We start from the raw sequence: 14791 nt of genomic DNA, 5'->3' as shown, positions 1-14791 counted from the left end.
AGTAATGGGTACTGTCTCCGTAATGCCTCCACCAGTCCAAGGACTGTCGAGATTTGACACCCCGGTGAGAGTGATGGAGGCTTTTCTATTCTGGCCTAAAGAAGGGGGCCGAAGGGGGTTCCAATTTTTTTTTTTTTCAAGCTTCCTTTTCATGTGTCCTTTCCCTGGCTGCCTTTTGGGAAAGGTCAGCGGGACCCTGGTGCTGCTCCAAAGGCTGTGAATTGTAATGATAACCTTTAATTCCTGGATGCTATCTTTCCCCCTAACACGTATTCAATCCGGTTTAAGGGAGAGCGAGGCCATGAGGGAGCCTCCGGAGTTCCGGGTGCCCTGGTGAGTTTGGTTTAGCACATTTTTCTGCCACCAGGTGGCAGAATTTGAAGACTTGATTTTATTTTTTTACATTTGGCTAAAACCAGTTAGGCTCAATATGAACAACTATGTAAAAAAAAAAACAGAAATCTTATATCTGCCAATCTGCCAATTTTTAAAGAAAGCACATTCATGATGTGTTGTGTGGCAGTAGTCAGTAAATACTAGATGCAGGGGAAGCACTTGAGAGGAACTGAACGTCTGACTAATGTTGACTGTTGTTCAATCAGACCACATGCTGGAAGAGCGCACGACTTCAAACCAGCTCAAAGCGAAATGGAGTCAGAAATGCAGCTTCTCCAGCTCTCCAGTGCACAGTGCAGCATTGCTGTTAATAAGAGCCGGCCTTTGATATTGCAGCTGAAAGTTTTTAACAGGCTTTCCTTCTCCCTCCTCCGGCAGGGCGAAGCTGGGCCCAGGGGGAGCAAAGGAGAGGTTTGTAGAATCAGACTGCAGCGCTGTGCTGAATCCTCCGGCCTCATTTTACACTAATGTAGGCGCTTCTGAAACTTAATTCTCACTATCTGCCACTTCTGAAGAATGAAGAAGCCTAGCGCCGACCCTCACACTGCACTATTCTGCACTATACATTAGAAGTTTACAACTGATATATATACAGAGTCTTTTTTTTTTTATATGACTGTAAACATGAACCACGCTACTGCAGGAATTGGTTTGTTAAACAATGTGAACAGATGAAATTGGTCAACAGGGCCATGGACCATACATATTCATTGATTTCTATTAGGGACGTCCTCTCTCTGATGAAGACATTTAGAAACCAAAAATTCTGATTCGGCCAGTTGAGATCCAGCCTTGAAATTCCCTTCTGAACCTGGAACGTCCACTTCTAATTATGATTAATCTCAATCATCATCAATTCATCATCATTGCCCAGAACAAGTTGTTAATAGCTATAGTTTGCCAGGTGGAAGCATAACAATCAGCATGGCAACAGCATAGAAAGGCGACTTAAATAGAAACAATTTTCGTCCGAAAACGTGTTCATTTGCTTGAATGACGCTTGGATGATATGAAAATGGTGGGCGTGTCCCTGAAATCCACAGAGCTGAAACATGGTCTAGACAGGGAAGTAACACAGTTGTAACACGTCTTTCTTTGTATTATGAGTGTTCAGCATGTGATTTCTAATTGATTGCTTCCAAATGTATCCTTTAAGCATTTAAAATTTTATTTGAGATCTACAAAATTATAATTCATACATTAATAGCCAATTGGATTACATGAGCTTCAGTCGTGTGACATTAACAAAAGCCTAAAAAAGAATATTATTAATGGTGCAGAGCTTAATTACTTAAAATATCCTGTACTCTGAGCTGGAGTGTGCAACACAGAAGCTCTACCGTGCTCTTTCTTGTCCTCAGAAAGGAACCGCAGGAGATCCTGGGGTCAAAGGTCACGATGGGAAGGCGGGAGATATGGGACACTTGGGAGCGGTGGGGCCAAGGGGGTCTCCGGGCCAGGATGGGTTGCCCGGGCAACCAGGTGTGCCAGGCTATCCTGGGAAGCCGGTGAGTACCTCGCCGTTGCTGCTGCTCACAGGGGTGTCTAATTAAGTGACCCATTTAGTGGCCCATATACGGTTCACGTTCCGTTTTAGAAGATCATTTCCTATGCAAGTGGCACAGTGTTGTGCATTCATTTGAATAGGAAGGTTGTTGGGATGTTTAGATTGGTAAATATATATGTACACCAATGTACAGTACTCTGCTAAAGTACAATACAAAGAAGTGAAATATTGATTTGCTTAAAGTGTTTATTGCAAAATTTCTTTATTTTCATGAAACAAGGACATGATGTGTGTAGAAAAAGAAACTGTTCTCTTATTGTTCTCTGAGCAGTAATACAAAATTGTTCTTTGTCTGAGTTTTGAGTCTTTTAGATTGTTACTGTTACTATGACTTCTGCCTACAGAAAATCCTTGTTTTTCTTGGTGGGCTAATTTTTCAGTGGGGAAACAAAAATGTGAATGTAATTGAGCCCAATGATCAGTTCAATGATAGCTGCAGCTACAGTAGAAAAGTGGAAAGGGTCTGTCCTTCAGGGAGAAGTAAAGAACATAGAGGAGTGCATTTCATAACTGCTCAATTCCTGTCAGTGTTTCTTGTTCTGAAGGAGTGGTTGCCTGTTCATGATGGGACATGGCATCCAAGTTCCGTTCAGTAAGCGTCCATGCGGTGTGTTTCAGGGGAAACCTCCTTCAGATGAACACTTACTCAAGCTTTGTGGGATTGTGTTGAGAAGTGAGTATCCTGTGCATGACTCAATATTTCAACATAGGACGAAAGTTCAACATATATTCCCACCCTGATACTCCTACACTTCATCCGATTGCATTAGTAACAGTAGGTAACATTAAGTGACAGTTAGTAACAGTAATGTGGCATCAGGTCTGCCAGGCAATATATGGTTTGCATTTAAAAATATTTTATTTAGAAGATGCGTAAAGTGGTTTTCCCCTGCAGCCAGCATGGAAACATGTTGAAACAAGACTTTTGCATGGGCACCATTTACAGAAAGTGACAGGGTTTGACACAGGTGTACCCCAAAGCCAAATTCTGCAAAGAATGCAATCCTATAGGTGGCCAAGGTGGTTTTCACAAGAGGAAAAGAGTTGCTTGATAAAATCCAGAGCTGACAGACAAGTGGTTAGATGTTGTGAACAGGAAATTAGGATGTGTTAAAAATGCCTTTGATGAACTCTCTAGTTGAGGAATTCTAACTAACTTGCTCACACCTGTTTTATCTTTCACAATCTTATCAACTTTCCACAGGTCACCTTCCACAGTTTCTGCAGAGCGTGAGCCCACAGACCTGTGAGCCATGTCAAACGGTTAGAGGACCTCCAGGCCAGCCTGGACCTCCAGGGAGCAAGGGCTCTATGGGGTTGACGGGATACCCTGGAAGGCCTGGTTCCCAGGGCTACCCGGGCGCCCCGGGCATTTCGGGCCCTCCGGGGCTTAAAGGTAAAACAGATGTTCACTCAGTAGCACAGGCATGTACTTTAACACAAATTTGAGGTTTATTGTCTTTATCAGGTGATGTGGGTCAAAAGGGACTGAAAGGCAACAGAGGTGACGGAAGGCAAGGACCAGCAGGCCCCCCTGGAGAAACAGGTACAACACAGTCTGTTTGCCTAAACCTTGACTACTCAGCAGCTGAGGTATCCGTCTGAGATGATTACTTCAAAATATGCAACAAATTCTCATAATCATAGACATGATGCACAATAATAATAAATAATAACAAAATGGATATATAGAAAACACAATTTCACACATATACCCTTAACAACATAACACAGCAGCAGTGGTGGTGGTGGTAGTGGTAGTAGTAGTAGCGGTGATAGCAGTAGTATTACTTCCTCTTTATTGTCCAAGAGGATATTTGCAGAACAGGAGTATGACAAGTAGCAACAAGACACAAACTAAACCAGGAAGTGAGTCCAGGAAATGGCAGGCACAAGTGGGGAGACTCGGTGTGGGTTGAGATGAGAGATAGGATCAGATGTAAATTTCCGTCATGAGTTAGACGAGGGAGGTGGAAGGCAGAGTGGTTTCAAAATGACATTTCAAAAGTTCTAAGTGAAAGCAGACAGGTTTCATGGTTTTGGTGCTTTGATAATGCAGATAACACATTTACAACATTTTTAGAAGATGGGAAGAGAGGCATTGTCACTGAACAAAATTAGTTCGAGGCAATAGATGAAATATCAGGTTCGAAAAAAAAAAAAAAAAACCTTAGTCAGTAGCATCATTCTGCACAGAACTTTGAATTCTAATGCATGCAGACAGCACATTTTTTGTCCATTTTTGGTAGGGTAAAAATTACATTTAATTCTATAAATGATTGATTCTTTTCTTGTGTCATGACATTAATTATATTTATTTGCCATTGATGACAACAGGAGCCCAAGGACCTCGTGGCAGCGATGGCATTGGGCTTCCAGGCCCACCAGGGGTACCAGGCAAATCGGGGGCTCCCGGCCTTCCAGGCAAGCGAGGTTCCTCTGGCCCAGCTGGAGTATGTGACATGTCCATATGCTACCAGTCATACAACCAGGGTGGATTCAGCAAAGGACCCAACTTCTGAGATCCTGGCATAGGGGAGGATATGAACACACAGGCCAGTGGTGCAAAAAGCTCCGCTGCAGACATTTTGTTACATTTTTTGTTAAAGTCTGTTAAATGAAATAAAAAGAAAAACTACTGACAGCAGTTGTGTGTATAATGTACCTATTGGTGTGTTTGCTGTCCTCTGCCAGTCATTTGCGGGGTCATTATGTCATTGTCCCAGCCGGTGTCAATACAATTTTATATAATAATATGAACATAAACATTGGGCTCATGTTTTATCTTTGCACTGGCTAGGCTACCACCAATTCAGATGGAAGGCATTTTAATGCAAATAAAAAATCTGGACTTTTCTATGCTGTTTGAGATAATGTCAAACAGAATGCAATTTTTTTTTAAACTATGCATCTAGCCGACTATGCATTTATTTTAATTTGTTTGTTCATGCTACTTTATTTTTTCCTTTATGACCATTTCATGTCTATTGTTAATTTTTGCATCACAATCATGGCGGAATATATACTGAAGGCAGATTGTGCTCCTTTAATTTCGTATATTCTTTTAATTTCAAATCTCAGGCTGAGATTTTTTCAATTTTCAGGGGCCTTCAGAGGCGTATATAGCAACCAGCGGTTCCATAACTGATCATGGTTGTATGGTGCTATGTCACATTTTCAATTTTTTAATCGATTGGTGCTTTTAAGTGTTTGGATTGTTTTGTTATATACTCTATGGGTACCAACATTTTTATTTTCGTGTTTTTATACCAGTTTTATTTTTTTTATAACTGTTTTTTTTACTGTTACAGTTTTATTTTATTATTCTTACAGATTTCCACATGTTTACATTTATGTATGCTATGTATGTGTGTTCAAAGCTAGGCGTGATTTCAGGATTATCATCATTTATAATAAAACCATGTGTACAAACCAAAAATACATCAAATTCTGCTGAATCTCATTTTTAAAATACAGTGGAGGAAATAATTATTTGAGCCCTCGCTGATTTTGTAAGTTTGTCCAATGACAAAGAAATGAAATGTCTCAGAACAGTATCATTTTAATGGTAGGTTTATTTTAACAGTGACAGATAGCACATCAAAAGGAAAATTGAAAAAATAACTTTAAATAAATGATAGAGACTGATTTGCATTTAATTGAGTGAAATAAGTATTTGAACCCTCTAACAAAAAAGACTTAATACTTAGTGGCAAAATCCTTGTTTGCAAGCACAGAGGTCAAACGTTTCTTGTAGTTGATGACCAAGTTTGCACACATTTTAGAAGGAATTTTGGTCCACTCCTCTTTCAGAATCACTAAATCACTAAGGTTTCGAGGCTGTCTTAACTTAAAGCTTCAGCTCCCTCCATAGGTTTTCTATTGGATTAAGGTCAGGAGACTGACTAGGCCACTCCATGACCTTAATGTGCTTCTTCTTGAGCCACTCCTTTGTTGGCTTTGCTGTATGTTTTGGGTCATTGTCGTGCTGGAGCACCCATCCACGACCCATTTTCAATTTCCTGGCAGAGGGAACAGCCCCCAAAGCAAAATGTTTCAACCTCCATGCTTGACAGTGGGGATGGTATTTTGGGGGTCATAGGCAGCATTTTTCTTCCTTCAAACACGGCGAGTTGAGTTAATGCCAAAGAGCTCAATTTTGGTCTCATCTGACCACGACACCTCTGAATCATTCAGGTGTTCATTGGCAAACCTCAGACAGGCCTGCACATGTGCCTTCTTGAGCAGGGGGACCTTGCGAGCACTGCAGGATTTTAATCCATTGTGGTGTAATGTGTTTCCAATCGTTTTCTTGGTGACTGTGGTCCCAGCTACTTTGAGGTCATTAACTAACTCCTCCTGTGTAGTTCTAGGATGACTTCTCACCTAGAACCCCACGAGGTGAGACCCCACGAGGTGAGATCTTGCGTGGATCCCCAGACCGAGGTCGATTAATGGTCATTTTGTGCTCCTTCTATTTTCAACAATTGCAGCAACAGTTGTCACCTTCTCTCCCAGCTTCTTGCTAATGGTTTTGTATCCCATTCCAGCCTTGTGCAGGTCGACAATTTTGTCTCTGACATCCTTGGACAGCTCTTTGGTCTTTCCCATGTTGGAGAGTTTGGAGTCTGCCTGATAGATTGATTCTGTGGACAGGTGTCTTTTATACAGGTGACTAGTTAAGACAGGAGTCATTAATGAGGGTGACTAGCTGAGTAGGCGTGTCTAACCACTCTGTGGGAGCCAGAACTCTTAATGGTTGGTAGGGGTTCAAATAACTATTTCACTCAATGAAATGCAAATGCAAAAAGTCTCTATCTTTTATTTAAAGTAATTTTTTCAATTTTCCTTTTGATGTGCTATCTGTCACTGTTAAAATAAGCCTACATTAAAATGATACTGTTCTGAGACTTTTCATTTCTTCGTCATTGGACAAACTTACAAAATCAGCGAGGTGTCAAATAATTATTTCCTCCACTGTATATAAAATATAAATTAGAATATAAACTGTCAATGCTGGAGAAGAAAAAAAAGTTTAATATTTATTATTAAGAATTTATTTTAGGCTTGGTAAAAGGGCACAATGTGGAACCTGACAAAAAATTTTTTTAATGCAATATTTGTCCTGCATGAAAACAAAGTCCTTCCAAAAACAAAGTTTCCACAGTGGGGATGATGGGTGGATTAGTCACCAGGGCACTTCCTGGTCTGACACCCACAAGTCTTCATAAGCACGCTGCACCTACTCTGCACTGGGGATTTCGGTGCTCAGGCAGCAGTCGGAAGATCCTCCACACACCCAGAACAGCAGTAAGTGGGCACAGTTTCTCCGCTTTGGTCGAACTTTGGTCACTTTCTTCATTTTCATTCAGAGACACTTGCATTACAGGGACAGTCACTGGGAGGCAATTAATAACGTTAAATTACTGGAGGAACTGTCTGTGGTGCTGATTCTTGGAAATTTAGAATGGTTAAGCATCCCTGTGAAGGTGTCACGATCCGGTCCGAAAAGGGGTTACTCCGGTCCGGGATCCGTTGTCCTGTGTAATGTTCCCTAATCGTTCTCACCTGTGTCAAATGTATAAAGCTGCCCTGTTCGTTTCTGTTCACCATCAGGTCTTCAATGTTATGTTCCGTGGTCACCCATGTCAATGTCTCGGATGTCTCCCCTGTCCTGTGATTCACTATTAAACCCCTGTTTCGTGATGTCAGGTGATAGCGTCCTTCATTCCTCGTCACTCTATGTCCTGTTCTCTGTGCACCCGCCGCGTCATGCCCGCATGGACGTGACAGAAAGACCTGACCCACATTTGGACGCCACCTGATGCAGCCCCGCTGAGATCGGAGGAGCCGCGACTCGCCGGGAGGACGCCGCCAGCTTCCTTGTCCCTGGCCTTCCATGGCTTCTTGTTCTGCAGGGTCCCGACCCCTGCCTCTCAGTCCCGTGTCTGGCGGCGTTGAAGGTGAGGAGCGGCCATTCAGTGGGGCGAGCCGGAGACTGACAGGGAGTGGCGGACATGCGGATGGCGGACGAGGTGCCGGAACCAAACTGGCCCAAAACCGTCTGTGCTGGAGAACCGCCGCTCGTCCATCTGGAATACCGGACCACTCATTCATTCATTTATCATTCCTCCCTGTTCATCTCATCTTTTCTCTCCTCGACTCAAATCGATTCCACTCGATTCCTCTTGTCCACTCGAACCATTCAGACTCTGTGTTTGGACTTTCCTCCCTCCTTCATGGACTGCTTTGTCTGGCCCGCCAGGGGTTGTGCCATAAGAGGGGGGATTCTGTCACGATCCGGTCCGAAATGGGGTTACTCCGGTCTGGGATTTCACTGTTGTCCTGTGAAATGTTCCCTTATCGTTCTTACCTGTGTTAATTGTATAAAGCTGCCCTGTTCGTTTCTGTTTGCTGTCAGGTCTTTAACATTATGTTCCGTGTTCACTAATGTCAATGTCTCCCCTGTCTTGTGTTCCACCATTAAACCCCAGTTTCGTGATGTCAGGTGAAAGCGTCCTTCATTCCTCGTCACTCTTCGTCCTCCTCTCCGTGCACCCGCCGCGTCATGCCCGCATGGACGTGACAGAAGGCAGAATTTCACTTTAATTAGTTTACTACAGTTCATTTAATTTTTATGTGATTATATATGATTTTGTCAATAGTTCTCAAAGCATATGAACCTTTAAATGCAATGCAGCTTTCATGCAATTTTTTGGAACTTTCTGACAGGTGGGACACTGAAAGATGGACAACGGCACGACGGTGGAATATGATTACGGGACAATCTATGATTATGACAATGCAACACTTGTGACTATGTGTAACACAAGTAAAGTGAACCGCTTCGGTGCCACGTTCCTGCCCACATTCTACCTTGTTATCTTTGTGCTGAGCCTGACTGGCAATGTGCTGGTGCTCCTGGTCATCTACAAGTTTGAAAGGCTGAGCTCTGTCACCAACATTATCCTTCTCAACCTCATCGGCTCCAACCTCCTGTTCACATTCGTGCTGCCCTTCTGGGCGGTGTACCACTCCTCTAGTTGGGTCTTCGGCCAGCCGATGTGCAAAATAGTGCGTGCCACCTTGAACGTAGGCTTCAAGAGCTCCGTGCTCTTCTTGACCCTCATGACGTTTGACCGCTACCTGGCTATTGTGCATGCGGTGGCCATGAACCAACACCGGACCAAGAGATATGCCCTTCTGGCTTGTGCACTTGTCTGGTTAGTCTGCATGCTGGCCGGCATAGAGGGTGTCCTGCAGTACCATGTAGAGTATGACCCTTCACTGAGTTACCTCTGCACCTCAACCAAGGATGAAAAATGGAAGAAGCTGGTTCTCTATGTCGATTTCACAGGATTCTTTCTCTTTCCCTTGCTCGTGGTCATCTTCTGCTATGTCCGGATTATCATCACAGTCTTTTCTACAAGGATAAGTGGAAAGCACAAGACCCTCAGGATCGTCTTTGTCATACTCGTACTGTTTTTTGTCTGCTGGACGCCGTACAACGTCGTGAAGCTGATATATGAGAACAAGCATTCAGACTGCAGCACCAAGGCCACCTATGGAAAAGCCAAATACGTCACTCACAACATCGCCCATCTGTACTTCTGCATCAACCCCGTCTTCTATTGCTTTCTAGGCCGAAAGTTCCAGAGCCATGTCCGGTTCCTCCTGGTGAACTATTTCCCCTGTCTGAAAGAACATGTATCCCTCACAAACAGCAAATCCACATCTTTCAGAAGCCCACAAACCATGCAAGAGTAGGCGGGGCTGAAAGCAAGCCCCATATATGAAGCTCTCCCTTCTGCAAAGCTGTTCAGAAGCATTTGAATTATTTGCTTTGCAAGAGTTAGTGTTTGATTATGAAGAAGTGCTTGTTTGCAGGCTAATGAGGAACTGTCACTCTAAGAGACGGAAAAAAAATGATGAAGTGTCAGAGTTCAATGCTTGCAGCATATCAATGATTTTAGAGAAGCTACGTCTGATTGAATAAAATCATCTTTTTGTTTTTCACACACAAAACTGCATCAGAGCATCAGTGTTGGGGGATGTATTGCCATTAAAGGCATCCAAGGACACCGGATGTATTTCTATAATACAGACTGATCCATTTATTTGTACCTTTAAACAAATTTGAACTCACAGAAACAGAAATGCACCATACTTGCAAAGAAAATGTGTTATTATCTATTAGTCTAGTTATATTGCATCTATGTGCATTCTGTCTGATGGGACCATGAAAATAGGGTTTGATTATGTTGCTGTAAGCTGTAATTTGTACGATTAGAAACATGTTGTTTCCAACTTTTCCACTGAAGTCTCTTTATTTTCTCATGGACATGGACGCAGTTATTTGTTGTGTCATGAATATCCAATTTTCAGCAGTGGGTGTCTTCTCTGTCTTCACACAATTCTCTGTTCCTCAGCAATGTTTCTAAAGGACCTTGTGCTTTAATGTGATTAGTGTCGGAATTGAGGGCCCAGAGGCCGGCAGAGCACTGCTGCACAGCAGGGCGGCTCTGCGGACCCTGGGGTTCACTCCCACACCTTCCCAGCAGGAACCCAAAGCCACGAGATCTGAGAGGAATACAGAAAGCAGCAGGGAGTAGTGATACGGTGATCGAGATCTCCAAAAAAAGCCGCCAATGGAGGCAGGGCTGATGACACATGGCCACAAGAGACTCCTTTTCTTAGAACTGCCAGATCCTCACCTCCCTTTAAATACCGTCTTCCCTAAAAAAAATTAAAGTCTCATTAATACTTTAACACTTTAAAATGAGACAGTGGTGGTTAAGGAAGCGGCCACGTAATCAGAAGGTTGCCGGTTTCAATCCCGAGCCACCAAGGTGCCACTGAGGTGCCACTGAGCAAAGCACCGTCCCCACACACTGCTCCCCGCGCACCTGTCATGGCTGCCCACTGCTCACCAAGGGTGATGGTTAAAAGCAGAGGACATCGTCTCGTTGTGTCACAGTGTGCTTTGCTGCAGTGTTTCACAATGTCAATCACTTCACTTCTGTTTTGTGTAGGACAGATAGATGATAGATCAAACCTGAATGTAGAAAAACAGCAACAGATCAGTAGGGACATCTAGTGGTTTGTACAGGCTGATTGGAAAAAATCGAGTCTTGCTGAGACTCAGACAGTCTGTTCAGACAGTGCTCGATCGAGGCCAGGTCTTTATTCAGAGCGCACTGCCGTGGTCTTTCATTATTTCGCCATTGCTGGGCGGTCTTCATCAGTACTTGGTGGATATTGTCTTACATCCTGAGTGTTAATACAGTGAGCAGAACCAATCACAAACCAGAGCATCAATATGCATCAAATCGCAGTCTACTTCATGCATGGATTTTTTTTAATATTCTGGAATTATTGAAGTGGCAAGATGCAGAATGTAAGATGGTTGTTCACATCATGTCTGTGTCTGATTTGTCGTGCTCAGTTGCTCATTCATAACCGTTCATCTAGTAGTAATAGCCACAACAGTTTAAAAGAGGCAGAGGATGTGACCATGAGTTTAGGGTTACATTTGGTTCTAGAAAAAAAAAACAGTGTTTCCTAAGATTGAAGTGTAATTCAGAGCAACAAAGCAATGGAACTGTCACAGACCTACAGCATGAGGGATTTCTGTGGCCACAATGCATTTTATTATGTTCACTTACTAAAACATATTTTGCACATGCAGCACGTCAAAGTACAGAAAGGAAATATCGCACAATTGCACACTTCACTGCACAAAGAAGCTAATCAAGCAAAGTTTGTAATTACAGAGCACCAGAATCAAACTGCAGTATTCTCTTTGATTAAAACCCACACACTTACATTCACTGAGCCAAAGATGGCATTTTTTTCAATGATTGTATTGAGCAATCTGAGCAAGGTCACAACACAAAAAGGTTTTTTTTTATTATTGTTATTATTATTTGCTGAAGAAACATAAAAGAAAATGTAGATTCATTTCACCTTTTAAAACTTTTTAATACAACTGTCAAGCAATTTCATCTCCGTTAGAATTTGTAGGGAATTTCACTTAATTGCTGTGATACAGCAGATTGCTTGCAGCTTGATGTACCCTGGTGCCCCGTGGCTTCACAAAAAAGTTGTTCCTAACGTATTGCTGACCCCTCCCCCCTTTAAAAAAAAGCTGCAGAGCAAACATGCATCTAGGGCTTTTAAGGTATTTAGAGGAGCCCCACAATGGAATTCATGCAAGCGTCTGCATATCTGCTTGGTCACATGCCTCCGGTGCACGTATTACGCTTTAGGCTGGCTTCTGCGCTGACAGGGCCTGCAAGTCCTGTAAAAAAAAGTCGTCGGTGTGATGGAAAAGTGCGTAGTGCTCAGCACTGTGTCACACTGTCCTTTTGCACTTCCTCTTTTCCTCGGGCGTGGTGTGTTCCCTGTGGTATCTGACTAATGCACATGTAAAATTTGAGAAATATATGCTTATTACCCATAGAACTGTGGCTGCCTGTCACCTCCTTCTTTTCATAACTACTTTGGTGGACATTATCAGGCAGCTGCTGTTTTCGCTTATCATTATGGAACAGTCCTCATATTTCTGATTCATTCCTGATTCGTTTACTGTCCATTGAATTCCAAAATTGTCTTGTTCTATCCTGGGGACATGAGTTGGAGATGCAAAGGGAGAGAAACAAAGCATAGAATCTTGACAGGTTGTTCTGCCCGTACACCAACATATTTTCAAGAAGGTTAATTGTGTCCGGTTTGTAGGGTTGGGGGTTTTACTGGTGTTCACGATAACAAGTCAGTATTTTAACGCTTTCATATTATTCATTTTCATATTAATCAATTACCCAAACACACTCCTCAAAACCATCAAAGAAGCATCAGAACAAAACGCTGATGGAAAATGCTCTCAGCACGACTGAAATGCTGCAAGGTTTGTAATATTTTACTGTTATTTGAAGTTTTTCCAAAGCCTTCTTGTTCATGGTTGGCATTAGAGTTTATAAGGTGAACACGGAATGGAAGAGTCCCATGGTAAAAAGTTTAAACCTTGATATGAATTAACATGATACCAGCCAAGTATGCAAGTATGCCCATGCTTCTGCTACTTTACTACCAATTGGAAGGCGCTGGTTGAATATACTTGAGCAGTATCACATCTTGGATAACAGGGGGAAGGATTTTTAGACAATGTACTTGTAACATCCTCCTCTGGCTCGCAGACTTTCTGTTTTCTTTGTCAGACAACTTCAAACCCCGTAGACGCAAGACATCTGTCTCCCTTCCAGGGGTTTCTAGCTCTTGGCACTGTGCACCTTTGGGAGCAGGAAACTCTGTCGGTCTTCAGGCAAAGTAATTATTGGCCGGTTTCCTTCTTCAGCTGTGCTGACTGGGGCCTGCTAGTGAAAAATAACCACCACAATAAAACGACCAGCAGACCACATTCTACTTAAAGTAGAAAAACAGGCATGCACCAATGCATACACTTTTAACAAAACAAAACAAAACAAAACAAAAAATATATATATATATATATATATATACACACAACCTGCAGACCTGCAGTGTGGATCTTGTGATGGTTATGCTGTCAGATTTCTGAGTGTGACTTAATAATAATAATAGAGCAACACACATTCTACATTACATTTTAATCTGTTTACTGTGTACAAATTATTTTTCATTTGCACTCTGGCTGTAAAGAAAATCATTGAAAAGTCAATAGTAAATCAGGTCAAATTTTGTTAATTTGTTGTCTGGATGTTTCTGGAGATACGTTTGTTTTACATATCCATCATACAATGATTTGATTAATCAAATTACACAATTTCCAATGTGATATTTACAACAAATAATTAGACTCAAAATTCATAACTATCTATGCGATGGCTAATTTATAGACGACTAAATGGAAGTTTACTTACGATTTGAGTGACAAGGGCCTTGTAGAGACAAATGACGAAGTGGAAAAGAGGAACTGGACTCCCAGTGCATAGCATGATGATGTTTGTTATTGACTGAAGTATTGAATATGATACAAAAAAACATACTTGTAATGTGTAATGCCCAAATAATCAAATACGATACAAAAAAAAGACAGACATGTAAATTGTTTTGGTTATTTTTTATATTTTGTTAAGGGGCCTAATAGAGACTAAAGATTCAAACAATATACTTTTCTTTCCATTACTTCTTGGTTCAGGCATTTAAGGGTTAAACTAATAATAACTGTACTTTTTACACTTTTTTCTGCTGTACAGTCCTGTTCTGGAATATATTTGAAAGAGTTTGAAATCTTGAATCAAGTTTGCCCCATTGCACATTGAAATGTCACCATTGTTAATTTAACTATATTACACTATGGTTACAGTATAGACACTGTACTGAAGTCAAGTGAAGTTATTGTCATTGTGATACACTGCAACACAGCACACATGCACACAATGAAATATGTCCTCTGCTTTTAACCTTCACTCTCAGTGAGCAGTGGACAGCCATGACAGGCATCCGGGGAGCAGCGTTTGGGGACGGTGGCAACTTCAGTGGCAACTTGGCGGATCGGGAATCGAACCAGCAACCTTCTGATTACGGGGCTGCTTCCTTAACTGCGAGGCCACCACTGCCCCTGCTTGTATGTAAACATACAAGTCTGTTTTTCCCCCACTACACGTGACCACAGTGTCTGGACATTTGTCACCGCTGCACAGACCTTCAGGAGAAGCGATTGCTTAATTAAACCATGACCTTTGCAATGGATGGGCTACACTGGGCAGGCCGTAAGCTAACACTGAGAGTATCCCACAGGAGCTGATTAGAGGGTGCAGTAATTGCCAAATGATGGATCAATATGTTTGT

The 14791-nt window shown here is 42.2% G+C and overlaps 2 protein-coding genes across 2 annotated transcripts in view; both read left to right on the top strand.

The window, feature by feature from the left end:
• The window catches only part of LOC114784862 (collagen alpha-1(XXI) chain), a 31967-nt gene extending 26669 nt beyond the window's left edge, over positions 1 to 5298 (top strand). The window contains exons 24-30 of the mRNA XM_028970646.1: positions 289 to 333; positions 775 to 807; positions 1758 to 1904; positions 2582 to 2636; positions 3168 to 3359; positions 3432 to 3509; positions 4301 to 5298. Of these exons, the coding sequence (XP_028826479.1) occupies positions 289 to 333; positions 775 to 807; positions 1758 to 1904; positions 2582 to 2636; positions 3168 to 3359; positions 3432 to 3509; positions 4301 to 4485 (735 nt within the window). The 3' untranslated portion in view covers positions 4486 to 5298. The remainder of the gene's footprint in view (positions 1 to 288; positions 334 to 774; positions 808 to 1757; positions 1905 to 2581; positions 2637 to 3167; positions 3360 to 3431; positions 3510 to 4300) is intronic.
• Positions 5299 to 7188: 1890 nt separating this feature from the next.
• On the top strand, positions 7189 to 9988 carry ccr12b.2 (chemokine (C-C motif) receptor 12b, tandem duplicate 2). Its single transcript, XM_028969914.1, has 2 exons — positions 7189 to 7273; positions 8696 to 9988. The coding sequence occupies exon 2, from the start codon at positions 8711 to 8713 to the stop codon at positions 9728 to 9730; it is 1020 nt and encodes a 339-aa protein (XP_028825747.1). The 5' UTR covers positions 7189 to 7273; positions 8696 to 8710; the 3' UTR covers positions 9731 to 9988.
• The last annotated feature ends 4803 nt before the right edge of the window (positions 9989 to 14791 follow it).

The sequence above is a fragment of the Denticeps clupeoides genome, chromosome 2 (genome assembly GCF_900700375.1).
Source record: "Denticeps clupeoides chromosome 2, fDenClu1.1, whole genome shotgun sequence".
NCBI classification, from domain to species: domain Eukaryota; kingdom Metazoa; phylum Chordata; class Actinopteri; order Clupeiformes; family Denticipitidae; genus Denticeps; species Denticeps clupeoides.
The sequence above is the reverse complement of the archived record's forward strand: the minus strand, read 5'-3'. Positions and strand labels throughout refer to the sequence as shown.